Source organism: Salvelinus sp. IW2-2015, linkage group LG4q.1:29 (assembly GCF_002910315.2).
Source record: "Salvelinus sp. IW2-2015 linkage group LG4q.1:29, ASM291031v2, whole genome shotgun sequence".
Taxonomy (NCBI): domain Eukaryota; kingdom Metazoa; phylum Chordata; class Actinopteri; order Salmoniformes; family Salmonidae; genus Salvelinus; species Salvelinus sp. IW2-2015.
In genome coordinates, this window is record NC_036842.1 from 63,036,072 (window position 1) to 63,058,205 (window position 22,134).

At 44.1% G+C, this 22,134-nt stretch overlaps 1 protein-coding gene across 1 annotated transcript in view; it reads right to left on the reverse strand.

Moving 5' to 3' along the window:
• cdh13 (cadherin 13, H-cadherin (heart)) overlaps positions 1-22,134 on the reverse strand; it is a 526,099-nt gene that overhangs the window by 296,340 nt on the left and 207,625 nt on the right. Inside the window, exon 4 of the mRNA XM_023985362.1 lies at positions 21,117-21,230. Within this exon, the coding sequence (XP_023841130.1) occupies positions 21,117-21,230 (114 nt within the window). The remainder of the gene's footprint in view (positions 1-21,116; positions 21,231-22,134) is intronic.

Below are 22,134 nucleotides of genomic sequence, written 5' to 3' on the forward strand. Positions count from 1 at the left end.
GTTTATCTGTCGGCCTCAGCCTCGAACTCAGGCCCTGTGTGTAGCTAACTGACCCTCTCTGCCCATTTATCGCCATTTTCCCATTGTTGTTGTCTTAGCTGTTTACCCATTGTTGTCTCACCCGTTGTTGTCTTAGCTCTCCCAATCAACACCTGTGATTGCTTTATGCTTCGCTCTAATGTCAATATGCCTTGTATACTGTTGTTTAGGGCATATCTCATTGTTTAATTTTACCGAGGAGCCCCTAGTCCTGCTCAACAGGCCTCAGATAGCCCCCTTGTCCCACCCCACACACATGCGGAGACCGCACCTAGCTTAACTGGCACCTCCAGAGATGCAACCTCTCTCATCGTCACTCAATGCCTATGTTTACACTCGCTGTACTCGCACCCTTCCATACCCTTGTCTGTATACTATGCCCTGAATCTATCCTACCACGCCCAGAAATCTGCTCCTTTTATTCTCTGTTCCCAAAGCACTAGATGACCAGTTCTTATAGCCTTTAGCCATAACCTCATCCTACTCCTCCTCTGTTCCTCTGGTGATGTAGAGGTTAACAAAGGCCCTGTGTGTCCGCAGGCGCTCTCATTTGCTGACTTCTGCAACCGTAAAAGCCTTGGGTTCATGCATGTTAACATCAGAACCCTCCTCCCTAAGTTTGCTTTATTCACTGCTTGAGCACACTCCGCTAACCCTGATGTCCTAGCCGTATCTGAATCCTGGCTTAGGAAGGCCACCAAAAATTCTGAAATTTCCACCCCCAATTACAACATTTTCCGTCAAGACAGAACTGCTAAAGGGGGCGGAATTGCAATCTACTGTAGAGAGAGCCTGCAGAGTTCTGTCATACTATCCAGGTCTATGCCCAAATAGGTAGAGCATCTACTTTTAAAGATCCATCTCTCCAGAAGTAAGTCCCTCACCGTTGCCGCTTGTTATAGACCCTCCTCAGCTCCCAGCTGTGCCCTGGACACCATATGTGAATTGATTGCACCCCATCTTTCATCAGAGTTCGAACTGCACAGGTGACATAAATTGGGATATGCTTAACACCCCGGCCATCCTACAATCTAAGCTAGATGCCATCAATCTCACACAAATTATCAAAGAACTTACTATGTACATCTCAAAATCCGTAAACATTGGCACCCTCATAGATATCCTCCTGACCAACTTGCCCTCCAAATACACCTCTGCTGTTTTCAACCAGGATCTCAGCGATCACTGCCTCATTGCCTGCGTCCGTAATGGGTCCACGGTCAAACGACCACCCCTCATCACTGTCAAACGCTCCCTAAAACACTTTTGCGAGCAGGCCTTCCTAATCGACCTGGCCCGGGTATCCTGGAAGGATATTGACCTCATCCCGTCAGTAGAGGATGCCTGGTTGTTCTTTAAAAGTGCTTTCCTCACCATCTTAAATAAGCATGCCCCTTTCAAAAAATGTAGAACTAACACTCCAGACTTGACTGTCCTTGACCAGCACAAAAACACCCTGTGTCGTACTGCACAAGCATCGAATAGTCCCCGCGATATGCAACTTTTCAGGGAAGTCAGGAACCAATACACACAGTCCGTTAGAAAAGCAAAGGCTAGCTTTTTTAAACAGAAATTTGCATCCTGCAGCACTAATTCCAAAAAGTTTTGGGACACTGTAAAGTCCATGGAGAATAAGAGCACCTCCTCCCAGCTGCCCATTGCACTGAGACTAGGAAACACTGTCATCACTGATAAATCCACGATAATCGAGAATTTCAATAAGCATTTCTCAACGGCTGGCCATGCTTTCCACCTGGCTACCCCAACCCCTGCCAACAGCTCTGCACCTCCCGCAGCAACTGGCCCAAGCCTCCCCCCCCCGCTTCTTCTTCACCCAAATCCAGACAGCTGATGTTCTGAAAGAGCTGCAAAACCTGGATCCCTACAAATCAGCTGGGCTAGACAATCTGGAACCTCTCTTCCTAAAATTATCTGCCGCCATTGTTGCAACCCCTATTACTAGCCTGTTCAACCTCTCTTTCATATCGTCTGAGATTCCTAAAGATTGGAAAGCTGCCGCGGTCATCCCCCTCTTCAAAGGGGGAGACACTCTAGACCCAAACTGTTACAGACCTATATCCATCCTGCCCTGCCTTTCTAAAGTCTTCGAAAGCCAAGTGAAGAAACAGATCACAGACCATTTCGAATCCCACCGTACCTTCTCCGCTATGCAATCTGGTTTCCGGTGCACTTCAGCCACACTCAAGGTCCTAAACGATATCATAACCCCCATTGATAAAAGACAGTACTGCGCAGCCGTCTTCATCGACCTGGCCAAGGCTTTCGACTCTGTCAATCACCGTATTCTTATCGGCAGACTCAACAGCATTGGTTTCTCTAATGACTGCCTCGCCTGGTTCACCAACTGCTTCTCAGATAGAGATCAGTGTGTCAAATCAGAGGGCCTGTTGTCCGGACCTCTGACAGTCTCTATGGGACTGCCACAGGGTTCAACTCTCGGGGCGACTCTTTTCTCTGTATATATCAATGATGTCGCTCTTGCTGCGGGTGATTCTTTGATCCACCTCTACGCAGACGACACAATTATGTATACATCTGGCCCTTCTTTGGATACTGAGTTAATAAACCTCCAAATGAGCTTCAATGCCATAAAACACTCCTTCCGTGGCCTCCAACTGCTCTTAAATGCTAGTAAAACGAAATGCATGCTCTTCAACTGATCGCTGCCTGCACCCACCCACCCCACTAGCATCACTACTCTGGACGGTTCTGACTTAGAATATGTGGACAACTATAAATACATAGGTGTCTGGCTAGACTGTAAACTCTCCTTCCAGACTCACATTATGCATCTCCAATCCAAAGTTAAATCTAGAATTGGCTTCCTATTTCGCAACAAAGTTCCTTCACTCATGCTGCCAAACTTACCCTCGTAAAACTGAATATCCTATCGATCCTTGACTTCGGTGATGTCATTTACAAATTAGCCTCCAACACTCTACTCAGCAAATTGGATGCAGTCTATCACAGTGCACATCCGTTTTGTCACCAAAGCCCCATATACTACCCACCACTGTGACCTGTATGCTCTCGTTGGCTGGTCCTCGCTACATATTCGTCGCCAAACCCACTGGCTCCAGGTCATCTATAAGTCTTTGCTAGGTATAGCTCAGCCTTATCTCAGCTCACTGGTCACCATAGCAACACCCACCCGTGGCACGCGCTCCAGCAGGTATATTTCACTGGTCATCCCCAAAGCCAACACCTGCTTTGGCCGCCTTTCCTTCCAGTTCTCTGCTGCCAATGACTGGAATGAATTGCAAAAATCACTGAAGTTTGAGACTGATATCTCCCTCACTAACTTTAAGCTTCAGCTGTCAGAGCAGCTTACCGATCGCTGCAACTGTATGCAGCCTATCTGTAACATAGCCCATCCAACCAACTACTTACCTCATCCCCATATTTGTTTTAGTTTTTCTGCTCTTTTGCACACCAGTATTTCTACTTGCACATCCTCATGTGCACATATATCAATCACTACAGTGTAAATTGTATTTGAGGTATCCAATTGGTAGTAGTTACAGTCTTGTCTCATTGCTGCAACTCCCGTATGGACTTGGGAGAGGCGAAGGTCGAGAGCCATGCGTCCTCCGAAACACAACCCAACCAAGCCGCACTGCTTCTTGACACAATGCCCATCCGACCCGGAAGCCAGCCGCACCAATGTGTCAGAGGAAACACTGTACAACCTGGCGACCGTGTCAGCGTGCACTGCGCCCGGCCCGTCACAGGAGTCACTAGTGCGCAATGAGACAAGGATATCCCGGCCAAACCCTCCCTAACCCGGACAACGTTGGGCAAATTGTGCGCCGCCCCATGGACCTCCTGGTCGCGGCCGGCTGCAACAGTGCCTGGACTCGAACCCAGAATCTCTAGTGGCACAGCTAGCAATCAACACCACAGGCCTTTTTGGGTTGGAGGGTTTGTATTTTGTCCTGTAGTTCATTCAATGTAATTGGAGAATCCAGTGGGTGCTGGTATTCTTTAATAGTTGATTCTAAGATTTGAATTGGATCATTTATATGTTTTTGCTGTTTGTTCTTTATAGTGTTTTATCCATACATCTCTTGTTTTGGTTAGATAACTCTTCGTGTTGTTGTTTGTTTAGTGTACTCCAATTTTCCCAGAAGTGATTCAATTCTATTGATTCTTCAATTACATTGAGCTGATTTCTGACTTGCTGCTCCTTCTTTTTCCGTAGTGTATTTGTGTATTTTTTTGTGATTCACCACAGTGAAGGCGTAGGCTCAGGTTTTCTAGGTCCCTATCTTTTTGGTTGGAAATGTTTCTCAATTTCTTTCTTAGGTTTTTGCATTCTTCATCAAACCATTTTTCATTGATGTTAGCTCTCTCAGACAGCCATATATCTCCACTTTTAGCCCTCTGGGTACTATAGGTGTGGGGGTGTTGTGCTGGCCTGTTTTGTGTGTCTGTGTTGTCTGGAGTGTGTTGACTAACTCTTTGAGCTCCACCATGTCTCTTTCCAGCTTGGTGAATTTATCCCTGTCAGTGATGGAGGAGCAGTGCAGTTGTGGGACCTGGGTGTGTTCAGTGTTGGGGGGGTGCTATCCTCATCTGCAGGACATTTTGAAGAGGTTTGACCAGACTCGCTCGGAGTCGTCACTAAGAGAAAGATTCTCCTGCCATGCTCTCACTTTGATTCTGTGGAAGTCCTTTCGGTGATGTATGAAGTTGCCCTGCACCACCACCGTTCCATTCTTGTAAAGGTTGACAGAGGCTGTCTCAGTCTCAGGGTCCTCGTTTTCCAGTTTTCAGATTTTTGAGGAGCTTCTCTTTGTAATCTTCCTGTGCCTTGTCATTTTTTTATATCCAATGTGTACTGTACTGTGGGGACTTCTGCACAGAGGGAAGCCATGGAGCAGAGGGCCAAAGAGGCATTTGGGTGGGGGCTCCACACCTCTCACTTCACACTTCTGTGCTGATTGTCTTTCCTAGAAAGCTTGGTAGCCTTTTAACTTAGCACTCAGTCTTTATGAAGATAAATGAACTCAGCAAAAAAAGAAACAGCCCTTTTCAGGACCCTGTCTTTCAAAGATAATTTATAAAAATCTAAATAACTTCACAGATCTTCATTGTAAAGGGTTTAAACACTGTTTCCCATGCTTCTTCAATTAACCATAAACAATTAATGAACATGCACCTGTGGAACAGTCTTTAAGACACTAACAGCTTACAGACGGCTATCAATTAAGGTGACAGTTATGAAAACTTAGGACACTAAAGAGGCCTTTCTACTGACTCTGAAAAACACAAAAAGAAACATGCCCAGTGTCCCTGCTCATTTGCGTGAACGTGCCTTAGGCATGCTGTAAGGAGGCATGATGACTGCAGATCTGGCCAGGGCAATAAATTACAATGTCGGTACTGTGAAACGCCTAAGACAGTGCTACAGGGAGACAGGACAGACAGCTGATCATCCTCGCAGTGGCAGACCACGTGTAACAACACCTGCACAGGATTGGTACATCCGAACATCACACCTGCGGGACAGGTACAGGATGGAAACAACAACTGCCCGAGTTACACCAGGAACACACAATCCCTCCATTAGTGCTCAGACTGTCCGCAATAGGCTGAGAGAGGCTGTATTGAGGGCTTGTAGGCCTTTTGTAAGGCAGGTCCTCACCAGACATCACCGGCAACAACGTCGCCTATGGGTACAAACCCACCGTCGCTAGACCAGACAGGACTGGCAAAAAGTGCTCTTTACTGATGAGTCGCGGTTTTGTCTCACAAGGGGTGATGGTCGGATTCGCGTTTATCCTCGAAGGAATGAGTGTTACACCGAGGCCTGTACTATGGAGCGGGATTGATTTGGAGGTGGAGGGTCCGTCATGGTCTGGGATGGTGTGTCACAGCATCATCGGACTGAGCTTGTTGTCATTGCAGGAAATCTCAACACTGTGCATTACAGGAAAGACATCCTCCTCCCTCATGTGGTATCCTTCCTGCAGGCCCATCCTGACATGGCAATGCCACCAGCCATACTGCTCGTTCTGTGCGTGATTTCCTGCAAGACAGGAATGTCAGTATTCTGCCGTGGCCAGCGAAGAGCCCGGATCTCAATCCCTGTTGGATCGGAGGGTGAGGGCTAGGGCCATTCCCCGCATAAATGTCAGGGAACTTGCAGGTGCCTTGGTGGAAGAGTGGGGTAACATCTCACAGCAAGAACGGGCAAATCTGGTGCAGTCCATGAGGAGGAGATGCACTGCAGTACTTAATGCAGCTGGTGGCCACACCAGATACTGACTGTTACTTTTGATTTTGACCCCCCCCCTTTGTTCAGGGACACATTATTCCATTTCTGTTAGTCACATGTCTGTGGAACTTGTTCAGTTCATGTCTCAGTTGTTGACCCTTGTTATGTTCATACAAGTATTGTATGAAAATAAACACAGGTGACAGTAAGAGGTCGTTGCTGAGTTTATATAGAGATTATTTTAATGTTCTTTTCATTCTAGGCTTTCAAAGTAGCTTCAGACTGAACATTACTTACTCAGTTTCAGTTTGGATAATATTTTCGGGTTTCTGTTGTGCTTCTTTTGATGGTTGCTGATTGTCAGAAAGTGCTGTAAGAATCCTTGGATATTTTTTAGTTATGGCAATCAACTCGAATCAAGGATTTGATCAAAAAAGGCAAGAATGGTCTCACATTTGATTAGAATAGGGATTAAAGTCTTCATTACTGGCAATATATTGGCATGCATAAGAAAAAATCTAAGAGGATGTTAATTCTAGAGCTTGCTGTGTTTCTACTCGGGAAGAAGGAATTGCATTACAGCAAACTGGCGGTGAACTTGCTTGATGCCACTGTGAGATCCCAGAGGACCTCAGACTGCAAAATAAAAGAGTTGCAATAAGAACTCCAAGCACGCGAAAAATGGCATGATTTGACTAGGTCATTTCTACATGACGCGCAGCAAGATTTGTTAGAACAGAGCACATATAGGCTCCAAAGTGACTTGTCTGACTCGGATACAGATAGCGGGATGGATGCACAGTCAGTCCTACCTACTGGTGTGGTGTGTGTGTCCACAATGCTCTCTAGTGTGAGAGCGGGCCAAGCTACCGAAATAGCCCCTTTTTCAGCGATTGGGACACGTACAGAGGCTAATCCCAAACAGCCCACAAAGCGTTGTTGTGATTTCTAAAGAAGGTTAGGGCATATGATTAAGCGCTGTTGGAACCTAGGCCGAGGAAATCCTCCTGCACATTTTAGGCAGGTTGCCGGCCCACAGAGTAGGACCAACTATTCAGTTAGATTTTGTAACTCCTGTCACGACCGTCTCGATTCTACTTGCAGCAAAGGGTAGAATTTGAGCTTTCTCCTAAAATGTAGGATATTGATTATTTGATTATCTTCCTTTGCAACGCAAAAGTTTCCATATCCATTTATAATGGCTATATAGGTTACTTTTGTGAATGTGTTTCTAGACAAAATGTAATGGCTACTGTTACTCAAATAATATTTGTTATCCTATGCAAAGTGCATATGGCTAAGTCCATCTGAATGTATAGATGCCTGTGTGTTAAGCAAAGTCATTGCCTTGTTTCTTACAAAATGGCCTTAGAACCTTCACCATTGGTTGGGTGCTCTAAACTGAGATGCTAATAAACAAAATTCTCAAATTGCTTGTGAAACCAGTTGCTTAAAAGCTATTTTGAAACTTCAAGAATTGTTCATTTCAAAACTCTACTTTTACTGACTTTATTGTCGCCATGGGAAAATGTTGTTGCAGTGTCATGTACACGTTTAAAGTGGCGTTAAATACAAAGCAAATTGACAATACAACTTTACTAACAGTCACCAATAAAAAGTGACTAGCCTGCTGACATTTCTGGGTCGATAGGAACATTAGCGCGAGCTATTTAGGAGCGATATCACAACTGGCACAAATAATTGTCTAGTTCTGTTTTTCCTGCCGAGGGGTGCCCTATACCTGCGCCCAGGGGGGAGTAGTTCAAAGTCTGGGTACAGGGGGTGGCTTGGGTCTAAAATTATTTTGTGGGCCTTGCGGAGGGCCCTGACCTTAAAGATCTCATCCAGGCCTGTCTGTTTGACTCCAAGTACCTTGCTTGCTGTGGTGATATTCCTTCTCAGCATATTTCTCTGGCAGACAGTGGCATTGCCAAACCAACAAACAATACAAAAAATTTAAATACTCTCAATGAAAGACGCCATTCTCAAAGTCAACAGTGAAGAGCCGACTCCGGGATGCTGGCCTTCTAGGCAGAGTTGCAAATCTCAGACTGGCCAATAAAAAGAAAAGATTAATTAAGATGGGCAAAAGAACACAGACACTGGACAGAGGAACTCTGCCTAGAAGGCCAGCATCTTGGAGTCGCCGCTTCGCTGTTGACGTTGAGACTGGTGTTTTGCGGGTACTATTTAATGAAGCTGCCAGTTGAGGACTTGTGAGGCGTCTGTTTCTCAAACTAGACACTAATATACTTGTCCTCTTGCTCAGTTGTGCACCAGGGCCTCCCACTCCTCTTCCTATTCTGGTTAGCGCCAGTTTGCGCTGTTCTGTGAAGGGAGTAGTACACAGCGTTGTATGAGATCTTCACTTTCTTGGCAATTTCTCGCATGGAATAGCCTTCAGTTTCAGAAGAAAGGACATTTTGAGCCTGTAATCGAACCCACAAATGGCGATGCTCCAGATACTCAACTAATCTAAAGAAGGCCAGTTTTATTGCTTCTTTATTGAGCACAACAGTTTTCAGCTGTGCTAACATAATTGCAAAAGGGTTTTCTAATGATCAATTAGCCTTTTAAAATTATAAACTTGGATTAGCTAACACAACGTGCCATTGGAACACAGGAGTGAAGGTTGCTGATAATGGGCCTCTGTACGCCTATGTAGATATTCCTATGCTATTTCCAGCTACAATAGTCATATACAACATTAACCATGTCTACACTGTAATTCGGATCAATTTGATGTTATTTTAATGGACAAAAAATGTGCTTTTCTTTCAAAAACAAGGACATTTCTAAGTGACCCCAAACTTTTGAATGGTAGTGTAGATCAATGGGTTGGTTGAGCACAGCATCCTCCCACTCCACTGCTCTCTCTCACTCTGTGTCTGTGTCTAAATATAATTTTGTTTTTATGACAAGGCCTATAAGCACATCTGCCATACACTCAAGTGTATCATCTCAGTAAGCTTTTTGAATGTACTAGAAATCAAGTTTTTGTGTGTGTGTCTTTTTATTTACAGCTTGTAGCGGCAAGGCAGAGGGGGAGGAGAAAGGGCCAGCCAAACAATTAAAATACACTTCAAAGTGGAAAGGACAGTTTCGGAAGAGAAAGAGGATAGAGGGTAAATCCAGTTTTGTCTAGAAGCGATACAGCTTTTTGTAAAAAAATTATGCTTTCATAGCAGGTTATTAGAACTTATGAAGCAAGTCAGGATAATTGACGTAGCAGGTTAGGAGGAGTAGGTTAAGGTTAGGAAAAGGGTTAGGGTTAGCTAAAATACCAAAAAAATACAACTTTGGACATCAATTTGACATAAGTTGCATCCCATCTAGCCATGGCAGAAAAAATCCTACCTTGGCAGAAAAAAATATGATTGACTTGACTATGGCAATTGATATCTGCACTGTTTGATTATTTATTACTTACATGATTCTTACCTGAATACCTACCTTGATGTTTAATTCAATGCTGAAATGTGTCTGATTTGCATACTAGTAACATGATTGATAGTGACATCGAGATATTGTTTGTTGTTTGACTGTTGAAACACTTATTTACTTGGGGTAAATATTTTTAGTAATCCTTCACCATCATATGTACTTGAAATTATACTGTGAAATTAATTGTCATTAATGCTATTGAAATTCAAAAATGTGTAAAATATTTCCTCGTATACCAAATCTACTGTGGCAATTTACCCAACACTTTGTATGAATGGAAACTAACATTGGTGTAGCCTGTTGTTATTATTTGTATTTATGTTATCCAAAAGCACCTGGTATGGTCATTAATTATTAAGATCGGGGGTAAAATATCCCTGGTCTGTCCATTTTTTAAATGTGTAAGTTAATCAAGTCAATTGGGGGGATTGAGTTATTTGTGCCAGAAACAATATAGGACTAAGATTGAATCGTACTCCACCGGCTCTGACGCTCGTCGGATGTGGCAGGGCTTGCAAAGTATTACGGACTACAAAGGGAAGCACAGCCGCGAGCTGCCCAGTGACACGAGCCTACCAGAGGAGCTAAATAACTTCTATGCTCGCTTCGAGGCAACTGCGAGATGACGCTCTCCGTAGCCGATGTGAGTAAAACCTTTAAACAGGTCAACATTCACAAGGCCGCCTGGGCCAGACAAATTACCAGGACATGTACTCTGAGCATGCGCTGACCAACTGGCAAGTTTCTTCACTGACATTTCCAACCTGTCCCTGACCAAGTCTGTAATACCAACATGTTTCAAGCAGACCATCATAGTCTCTTTGCCCAAGAACACCAAGGTAACCTGCCTAAATAACTACCGACCCGTAGCGCTCACATCTGTGGACATGAAGTGCTTTGAAAGACTGGTCATGGCTCACATAAACACCATTATCCCAGAAACCCTAGACCCACTCCAATTTGCATAACACCCCAACAGATCCGCAGATGATGCAATCTCTGTTGCACTCAACACTGCCCTTTCCCACCTGGACAAAAGAAACACCTATGTGAGAATGCTATTCATTGACTACAGCTCAGCGTTCAACACTATAGTGCCCTCAAAAGCTCCTCACTAAACTAAGGACCCTGGGACTAAACACCTCCCTCTGCAACTGGATCCTGGACTTCCTGACGGGCCGCCCCCAGGTGGTAAGGGTAAGTAACAACAGATCTGCCATGATGATCCTCAACATGGGGGCCCCTCAGTGGTGCGTGCTCTGTACCCTCCTGTTCTCCCTGTTCACTCATGACTGCATGGCCAAGCACGACTCCAACACCAACATTAAGGTTGCCAACGACACAACAGCGGTAGGCTTGATCACCGACAATGATGAGACAGCCTATAGGGAGGAGGTCAGAGACCTTGAGGGAGAGATAGGGAGAGATACGAATCTCTCCCTCAACGTGATCAAGACAAAGGAGATGATTGTGGACTACAGAAAGAGGAGCACTGAGCACGCCCCAATTCTCATCGACGGGGCTGTAGTGGGGGAGGTTGAGAGCTTCAAGTTCCTTGGTGTCCACATCACCATCAAACTATCATGGTCCAAACACACCAAGACATTCGTGAAGAGGACAATGCCTATTCCTCCTCAGGAGACTGAAAAGTTTTGGCATTGGTCCTCCGATCCTCAAAAAGTTATACAGCTGGGACCTACCGCACTAACCAAGGGAGCCGGGTGCACGGTGTTTCCTCCGACACATTGGTGCGGCTGGCTTCCGGGTTGGAGGCGCGCTGTGTTAAGAAGCAGTGCCGCTTGGTTGGGTTGTGTTTCGGAGGACGCATGGCTTTCGACCTTCGTCTCTCCCGAGCCCGTACGGGAGTTGTAGCGATGAGACAAGATAGTAATTACTAGTAATTGGATACCACGAAAATTGGGGAGAAAAGGGATGTAAAATTAAAAATAAAAAAATTATAATAATTATACAGCTGCACCACCGAGAGCACAGCTGCCCCATCGAGAGCATCCTGACTGGTTGCATCACTGTCTGGTATGGCAACTGCTCAGCCTCCGACCGCAAAGCTTGTACGGCCCAGTACATCACTGTGGCCAAGCTTCCCTCCATCCACGACCTTTATACCAGCCACCCTAGTCATAGACTGTTCTCTCTGCTACCACACGGCAAGCGGTACCGGAGCACCAAGTCTAGGTCCAAAAGGCTTCTTAACAGCTTCTACCCCAAAGCCATAAGACTCCTGAACAACAAATCAAATGGCTACCTGGACAATTTGCATTATCCCCACCCCACCCCAATTTTTACGCTTCTGCTACTCTCTGTTTATTATCCATATATAGTCACTTTACCTCTACCTACATGTACATATTACCTCAATTACCTCGACTAACCGGTGCCCCCGCACCATGACTGTACCGGTACCCCCTGTATATAGCCTTGCTACTGTTATTTTTATTTTTTTTACTTCAGTTTGTTTTAGAACATACTTTCTTCACACCTTTTTTCTTAAAACTGGATTGTTGGTTAAGTGCTTGTAAGTAAGCATTTCACTTTAAGGTCTACACCTGTTGTATTCGGCGCACGTGACAAATGGGCTGGAATCAAACCCCCGCCAATACGGTAGGCCTATGTGTGCATTGAAAATAGCGGCCCTAACCACTAGATCACCCCAGTCTACGATTGAACACATTTTTGACCATTCATTCCTAACCTTAGGATACACTTGACACATGTAGCCTAGTGGAGACCAATTAAGCCATATACAACGACAGTTGTCGATGTGTATGGCTGCATTTCAGATACATTTTCTTGCATTTGAATGTTGCAGTAATAGGACCTAGGCCTAGCGTTTGAGAGAGCGAGAGAGAATATTATTTTGATTGCAGGCCTGATCCCAATGACTCGACTGCCCCCACATGGAGAGAAAGAGAACTGCTCATTTTCAAGGAATCACAAGGCTCATTTGAATTTCCTGATGGAGCAGGAAAATTCTCATCGATCAAGGTAAGATCCAACATCTGTACACTTGCCTGTGAGATCAACCTGGGGGCAAACAAGGAAACAGAAGAGAGGGAGTGAGCACTTACACACTCCCTGTCTCAGAGAGTGTATTTCCGTGTCAGGGAAGAGGGGAGCTGCAGTCTCTCCAGCGAGCAAACAGACTGCACCAAGATGTCCCCAAGGAGCTCTTCACAGCTCTGGGACATATTCAGAACAGAAGCCACACAAAAGGAGTGTCTCTCTGTTTGCTTTATGGCAGGCAGGTGGAGAGGAGAGCTCCGTTCCCAGGTGGTGCTTCAGATGTCCTTACAAAGTCAAAGCAGCAGCTGTTAATGGCAATCAGAGACTCAGATCGAACTGATTGTCCGCCTACTCTGCTGGTAATTAGCAAGAAGTAGCTGGAGGGGCCCCCTGTCCCTGGCACCCCTGCAACCCCCACTGGCCTTTGAGGTGGTGATGAGCCTGGCTCATCCTCATCGCACAACGTCCATCCACTCACATCAGTAGGGGAAACAATGGCACAATTAGTGCCTCCTGATTAGCTGCTAGGTCCTCATTAAAGGAAATCAGCCAAGGTGCAGGTGGAGGTGAGGAACATTCAGGCTAAGGTGAAAATGTGTTGAAATAATCTGCCACTAGTTTTTGCTCAAAGAAAGTTGAAGGTACTGTAAGCTTCAGTAACTTCAGTGAAGTTATATTATTTTCATGAGCAGACATGCTGATCGACTCTGAATTAAGCTGTCTGCTACACTGACCTCCAACAGTATATATAGCCTCTGGTACTGAAACCCCCACTGCTATCCCTGCACGGTAATCACCAGAGCACTCAGAAGAGAAGACTTCCATGCATATGAAATAAAGCTTGAGCCGTACATTTTTACATTTCTCATTCCTCGTCTCCACCCTTTCGACAAACTTTCTTCATTTTCTTCCACCTAGTACATCTTTCACTATGTCGTTATGTTTAGTCAATGTCACAAACTATTATACAGTTCTGAATTAAACGTTTCTCTAAATGCATTGCTGTGAACTTAATGTTTCAATGTGATCATTAATAGAGGTATTGTCACATGTGCTCCCTCTCCGGCCTCTAGGTCACCAGGCTGCTCGTTATGGCGCACACCTGTTACCATCGTTAGGAGCATCTGCGCGTCATCAGACTTACCTGGACTCCATCACTGCCATGATTACCTTCCCTATATATGTCACTCCCTTCGGTTCCTTCCCCAGGTGTTATTGTTTCTGTTTCATGTCTGTGTGCTGTTAGTGTTTCTTGTTTTGTATTATGTTCCGTTTATTTTATTAAAACACTCACTCCCTGAACTTGCTTCCCGACGCTCAACGCACATCGTTACAGAATGACGCCTCACCTAAGAGATGAATCATGGAGTTTGTTTTGTTTCGGTGGAAATGACGTTGCGTCCGGGAGCCGCTACAGGCTCTCATGCCTCAGACAGATCGCCAGGCTCCCCTGCCTCCGTTGGTTCGCCAGGCTCCCCTGCCTCCGTTGGTTCGCCAGGCTCCCCTGCCTCCGTTGGTTCGCCAGGCTCCCCTGCCTCCGTTGGTTCGCCAGGCTCCCCTGCCTCCGTTGGTTCGCCAGGCTCCCCTGCCTCCGTTGGTTCGCCAGGCTCCCCTGCCTCCGTTGGTTCGTCAGGCTCCCCTGCCTCAGCTGGCGACAGGTTCCCGCGCATGAGAAGGGGTGACTGGCCCGCTCTTGATCCCCGGGATCGTCCCTTTGGTTGGCGTCCTGCGGCTGGAGCCGAAAGCACCGGGGAGGGGGTACCGTCACGCATGCTCTCTCCGGCGCTCTAGGTCGCCACGCTCCCACGTCTCAGCCGGACTGACAGGTTTCCCGCGCCTCAGCAGATATGACTGGGCCTCTCCTGATCCCCGGGATCGTCTTTTTGGTCGACTGGAGCCGCGCGTCAGGGAGGGGGTACTGTCACGTGTGCTCCCTCTCAGGCCTCTAGGTCACCAGGCTGCTCGTTATGGTGCACACCTGTCACCATCGTTACGCTCACCTGCGCGTCAGACTCACCTGGACTCCGTCACTCCGTCAATAACCTTCCACCAGTGGTTATATATATAATATATATATATATATATATATACCCCAATTTGGGTAAAGTCTCCTCCTTCTCTCTAAACATTACATCTTCTTTATTGCTAGGCATGAAGTTAAATGATACGGGCAATAAACTGTTACTTCTCCCTTAATGTGACCTGACCTCAACCCCCCTACCTCACTGATCCACAGCTCTCCATCCTTATCAGTGCCTGCCAACATGTGATCGTCTTCCCTGCACTCAGTACATTCCAAGCTTAATTGCATCTACCATATACATTCCTCCTACAGATAACCATTACCTTCTGGTGTAAAACCCTAGACTACGGCACCCCTCATGTCTCTAGTATAACTGACGATTAACAATATTTAAAGTTTATAAATCCGAACTCATCAGTACTCATAGATATTACTGTAGCCTACTGGGAGTGTGCAAGCCAGGCAAACGTGTTCTTTATTGCTTTTCCCCTCCCTCAAGCTCGTCTCATCAAAATGGATTTCACGTCACTTTGATTCATCTGGGGATCTCTGTAAAGGAGACTGTTCGAGACAGTTTAGTCCAGAATTTGCACATTTCACCATAGTGAGGATTAACGTGTGGAAAAACAGAGGGGAAGGAAGAGTGGGGTTCCTACCCTCACAGTCATCCTAACACAATTAACACAATCATTTAGACTAAATGAACAAGGCCCCAGGCAGCAAGCCTGCGCACTGAGCAAACTGCCTGGGCGCCCACTTGCTGCTCTGGATAGTTATAATAAATGGTAGCTTAATTCCTCTCCTGGAAAGAAAGAGAGATAGAAATGGAGAGAGAGAGGTCTTCAAAACCAATGAGGTGCTCCTCTTATCCTGGATCTCTATTACGCTGGGTTTTGATCAGAAGCGGCGCCTCCACTTGACATCGCTTCTCTCCAAAAGATTGTCTGCTTCGTGGGCGTGGAAGTGAACCTATTCAAGTAAGTAAATAAAAAAACGATGTATTATTAGCTAGCTAGCTAGCAGCTGGCTAAGGCAGACCACTATGTGTAGGCTAATGAACTAGACCTTCAAACCCTTGTAATCATTTTTTCTTATTTTGCTCCTACTCCAAAATTTCTATTAATATTATTATTATGTTTCTGAATGTATGTATCCAGAGTATGTTCAGATTTCCTTATTGACAAATGCTTTGAAAATTACAGTAAATGTAAAATGCACATAAAACTAACAGTGTAACGTTTGGATTCAGGCTTGTGTCAAGTGAACTATTGTGTCAGGTGAATCATTGTTTTAAATATTTTTTGGGATACATTAAGGGGTCTTAAAATTCTAAATCAAATAGCAAAATGATCCTTGGTGTGACCTTCTTTGTGTCCTCACCCCCCAAAATGATCCTTGGTATGACCTTCTTTGTGTTCTCACCCCCCAAAATGATCCTTGGTATGACCTTCTTTGTGTTCTCACCCCACAAAGGTGTCGTCCACAGAGAAGGAGGAGGGAGGGGGTGGAAGATTAAGTAGGGAGGAGAAGGTGGAAAAGAGTTTCCTTTTATTTTATGTTGTTTTTATTCCACTCAAGTCAGCAAGAAGACAACTGGCTCTTGATGACGTCTGCAGTCTAGATTGAAGATAATAATTAGATGATTCGTTTGAATCAGTTGTGTTGAGGCTTGAGAAAGGCCCTAAACATGTTCTAAGTCTCCAGCCACCTAAGTCAAAGACCCTTCTCTCTGCTACCGCACGGCAAGCGGTACCGATGGAAAACAAGTCAAGAACCAACTGGACCCTGAACAGCTTCTACCCCCAAGCCATAAGACTGCTAAATAGTTATTAAAATAGTCCGGGTAGCTATTGGTTAACTATCTGTAATGACCCTTTTTACACCAACTCTTTTGACTCATCACATGCGCTGATGTTACTGTTTATTGTCTACCCTGTTGCCTAATCACTTTATCCCTACCTATATGTACATATCTACCTCAACTACCTTTAAAGATGTCAACGTGTTTTCAGTAATTGTTTTCAGTATCTTAATGTTGTTTTTGTTTTGTGTTTTCTGAAAGTCTCAGGGCATGCATTCAACAATTTGGACAAAGGACGTCCACAGGGGCCGCCATCTCCAAAGTGCACTCAAAAAGGCAAGAGTTCCGAACTGGATTTCGTTTTTTTATTTTAATTATTTAAATGTTGTCATTCACTTTTAAACTTCAATTGGTTAAAATGTCATTGCTCAGTTATCACTTGGCTCATGTAAATTCTGTAGTTGCCCCTTTAAACATCCTAAGGTGTTCACATTTCTCTCATGTAAATGTGGTAGCTACTGTACATAAAAAGACTAAATAAACAACTTATTTGGGAAATACTCAGTATTTGCTCTTTTTTTTCATTAGCATTCTGAGGATTTCAAGTATAGTATTGCACCACTTAGCATAATGTTTAATTGTGAGATAGATAAGAGTATTGGATTTATTTTTCATTTGATAAGACATTGAATACATGTTTCGTTTAGTTTTCTCTGTGTGAAGCAAGTTCATTTGAAGTTATGTTATTTGTTTTCTGTAGATAAGACATGTCAATGTTGTTAATTCTCAAAGTAACCAAAAACCTGATGTAATTTGCATATTCATAATGAGTGTGCAGCAAATTTACAGAAAACAGTAGAATGCTCGCCACAAGTTTCGCAGAATTGTTTGCCAGAAGTCGCTGCAAATTTGCCACGACAGTTTGCCACAAAACTAAATTGCATGTGAAAATATGTGGCAAAGCTTTGCCACAACTCTTTGCCAGAAGCCTGTTTTTCTGGCAAGGGTTTGTTGCTCCAGCTCCAGACTATTTTTAGTTGACCTGAAATTATGCTTTAGTAATAATGGTCCAACATTTACAAATGAGCTTATTTGTACATTTTATTTTAAAATTATATGTTGATTCATTCAATGTTGATCCATTGAAGTGGAGTGTTTAAACTTGTTTTAATCGTTAACTTAAAACTATTATTCAAGATGAACTAATGTCAATGTTCATTAATCACAGATCACAATTCTGCAATAAAATGGGTGAAGGGGATCTGTCTCTAATTTGTGTTTCTGTCTTGCTTTCTCAAATGAACATGACCTTTTTGTCCAGTTGTGAGCTCTCCAATCTTTTTTTATTTGATTGTCACTGTCTCAGGATATCAGCTATGTGAACCCATTTTGCTGCTAATCATAATGGCATGCATCACCAATGCAGCCATAGGCCTACAGTATGATGGCATTAATGGCCTTATGGTATGAGCATGTGTAATGCACCCCTTGTCATTGTACATCTGAAGCAGAGAATAGCTAAACTCACACATTGTTTACATATTGTTGAGCTAGCTATATGTTATCAATGTAATATGATACCATAGATGATGTATATGAAGCTAACCATAAACCAGATTTTCTACATGATTTTTCTGTCAGATGAAATTGTTTAATGCAAATCCGACCCTTGTATTCTAGGTACATTACTGTACATGAAAATAAGGGGCAGACAATTTGTAGGCTAATAAAAAAAATTACAAAAGGAAAAGGGGTGTGGGGAGCGTTGTAATTCTACCTCGTTTATTTGCTGAGAATGATTTTACAATACAGAGACAAAATCAGAAGGTCAATGGCATGGAGGAGGATTGCAGAGATTGTTGGTGTTGATGGTGGGTGAAGAGAGATTAAAAATATTTAAAAAAGGTCAAAGCCACAATTTCCTTCATCCAAAGTACCCATTCATGTGCATTTTACAAGTAGAGCTATATATATATCTTATAGTATAGGTAGTGAACTATAATCATCATGACACAGGTATAATGAAAGTGCCTTAAGCTATACTATATACTATTAGCTATACTAATCATAATGTTAAGATACCATTATCCAATTGGTAGCATATTACATGGGAAATTCATGCATTTACAATCTTAGAATGTGTGTTACTGGTGGTTTCCATCCTTCAGTGGGCAAATATCACAATTTAATTTAGTCAACACATTCACAAATGGTTTGATCACAGTTTTTAGGTTTAGGTTGATTGAGGTTCAAGCAAACAGTGTTGTGCAAATCTCTCTACACCCACCATCAACAATCTCTGCAATCCTCTTCCATGCCATTGACCTGCTAATATAGAATTGGAAAACCAGACACGGCCATCATTTGCATAAAGCTCTGCTAGCAGGGTTCTCGCCACTCGGAACTTCTCCTGCCGAAGCCGCATCTGGTCAAAATGCACTGGAGTAGAAATGTTCTCCTTTATCAGGCTCACCCTCAGAGGGGTAACACTTATGAGAAATGAATGGCTGTCATGCTGGTAGTGAGGAGCAAAAGAAGGAGAAGCTGTATCCATATGGTAAATCCATTTAGCCTGCTCTCCGATGTATAGCTTCCATCATATCAAATAGCCCACATTTAGTCTGCCTCCTCATGCAGGACTCACTGGGGGAGAAGAGGGGAGCGCAGATAGAGAGTGAGACATATAGGGAGAGAGAGATTGAGAGACAATGAGAGAGACAGAGAGATTGAGAGACAGAGAGATAGAGAGAGAGACAGATAGGGAGAGAGAGAGAGAGAGAGAGAGAGAGAGAGCAGATAGGGATAACGAGAGAGAGAGAGAGAGAGAGAGAGAGAGAGAGAGAGAGAGAGAGAGAGAGAGAGAGAGCGAGAGAGCGAGATGGGGGTTGGCAGGGGGTCATTCCCATCACAGTCTTACAGAGCTTCTCCATACTCTGTACCAGAGGATTCTAACATAATCTCTCTATAAAGGGATGACTACTTCAAAACATCACGGAGCTAGTCAACCCTCGTTCTGCCATCAGTGGAGGCACATCACTGATGCATGCCATTACATGATTCTCGTAACAGTGAAATTAATCTTGTATGGACAGAAATGGAAGGAGATGAGGTATGATGTATGTACAGTATGTAATCAGTAGTGACTAAAGAACACAATTTACAAGCTGTATGGTTTTGTTTTCAACTAATTTCAAAAATGTTCTAGAACACCTATTGAACTCGTGTAAACCAAACGAATCTGCTGACTGTAGATCTACCTCACTCTCTCTGTCTCTCTCTCATTGGGGGCCTGACTCCCAAGCGAAAGGTCGCTGGTTCTTATACCTGAGCTGACAAATCTGTCAGTGACCTTAAGAAGGGCACTTAACCCTACTTTGCTCCGGGGGTGTCGTACTACTATGGCTGACCCTGTAAAATAACACATTTCACTGCACCTATCTGGTGTATATGACAATAAAAATAAAAAAAATCACTACTGAGAAACTGAGAGGTAAAGGGGGAGAGCTACAGTTCAGCTCAGCCACGGACCCTCCAGGGCCCCAGATACAACAGGACAGTGGGAGAGATACAGTACGGCTCCGCCACGGACCCTCCAAGGCCCCAGATACAACAGGACAGAGTGTCATTGTAAATAAGAATCTGTTCTTAACTGACTTGCGTAGTTAAATAAAGGTAACATGTAAAAAAAAAAAGAAGAAATAAAAAGGTCTCTTTTAATATTTCATTTCCAGACTCTCTGGGTGTTCTGAGATATGGTTGATCCTTTAGTCTGATCGGCACAGCTATCTTTCTTTGTCCTTTCGCTCCCTCTCTTGCTCGCTCGCTCGCTCGCACACACACACACACACACGCACCTACCTAGGTCACATACACATGCACACACCTGCAAATACACACACACATACGCGTTGTTCATGTCTTAGTGTTCATTTTGCAAATGAGGCTGTGAGGAGTAAATTATGGAAGGTATAAAGTCCAATAGCTGTTTCCCATTAGGGTTCCAAAGTTCTGGTAACTTTCCCCAAATGTATTGGTGTTCCAGAAATCAGAAAACATACCCAGGAAAGAACATCAAGGATCTTTTTTTTAATTCATCAAAGGAATTCCTCAAGTATGCACACAAATGTGTCCTTCTATTCATCAAGACACCCATTTGGTTTGATGATCATCAAGCCACCCATTTGGTTTGAGTGTCATCAAGCCACCCATTTGGTTTGAGTGTCATCAAGCCACCCATTTGGTGTGAGTGTCATCAAGCCACCCATTTGGTTTGAGTGTCATCCAAAAAGTTTAGAGATTTTTTTTTAATACAAAAATCTCAAATTAAAGCACTGTTGTTATATTCGTTATGGGTAATTGTGTACTGTTTAATGTTTAAATACTGATTATTCGTGTTATTCACAGTTCACATATGAGGAGAGGCATGTTTTCACTGGAATATGGATATCCGCTTTGCTTGACTGTGAATAACACTAAATCAGAAGGTCAAGCAGTCCGCAATCAGTGTATTAGTGGAGTCCGAGGTGGGACGGACGGGTGCGGCTTACCGTGCCAATGACTTTGGGGAAGGGCGGCTCCATGTTCTCATTGACATGCATGCGAGGGGCGAACAGGGCTCTCTTCGATCTGTAGGGCTGGATCTGTCCAAGGCCAAGGATCTCCTACACAAACAAACACAAAGAGAGAGGGGTGGCATTCAAAACACATCACATTGAATAGGAAGGATGTACAGTAATGCACACTGAGCATGAGTCCATTCATACACACAATACAATTAAGTCACTGTACAGTTCATTGTGCAGCTCTTGTATTTCTTGCTCACATTGAAGAGTGTGTCACAACACTCATAATGTAATGGCTGTACAGTATTGTAAGCTCTAACACACACACACACACACACACACACACACACACACACACACACACACACACACACACACACACACACCCCAAAACACCCCAACCCCACCAAACCCAAAAACCCAACAAAAAACCACACCCACACACACACACACACACACACACACACACACACACACACACACACACACACACACACACACACACACACACACACACACAGTGAAAATTATATTTGGCATTCACGCTATCGACTCAGGATTCAAATTGAACACATTTGCATAGCTGCAATGACCCAAGTGAGAGCACCAGGCTCTGGCTGTCCATTCAGCGGGACACAGGGCAACATAATGCTGCCTCACTGCCGCCAACACATACACAGACAAAACGCCTAGATGAGCAACGTGAGAGCCTAAGACTTCAAAGGAGACTCGTGCTTGTGTGCACTCATACATATACAATATAATAGCTAGAGACAGCAAACACACAGAACAGATGGTGGAGAAGCATAGCTGGATCACTCAACTGTAAAGTGGACCAGTGGCAGGCGAGGAGCTGATATGGCTCTTAACATGCTGTATATATGACAGTGTAGGACATTGGAGGAGTTTTAAACATGGCAAGTTTACATTGTTAAAATTGACTATGCTTTTGTATATTTGCAAAACTACAGAAAAATGTAGCATTTCTATTACAGACTGAAAT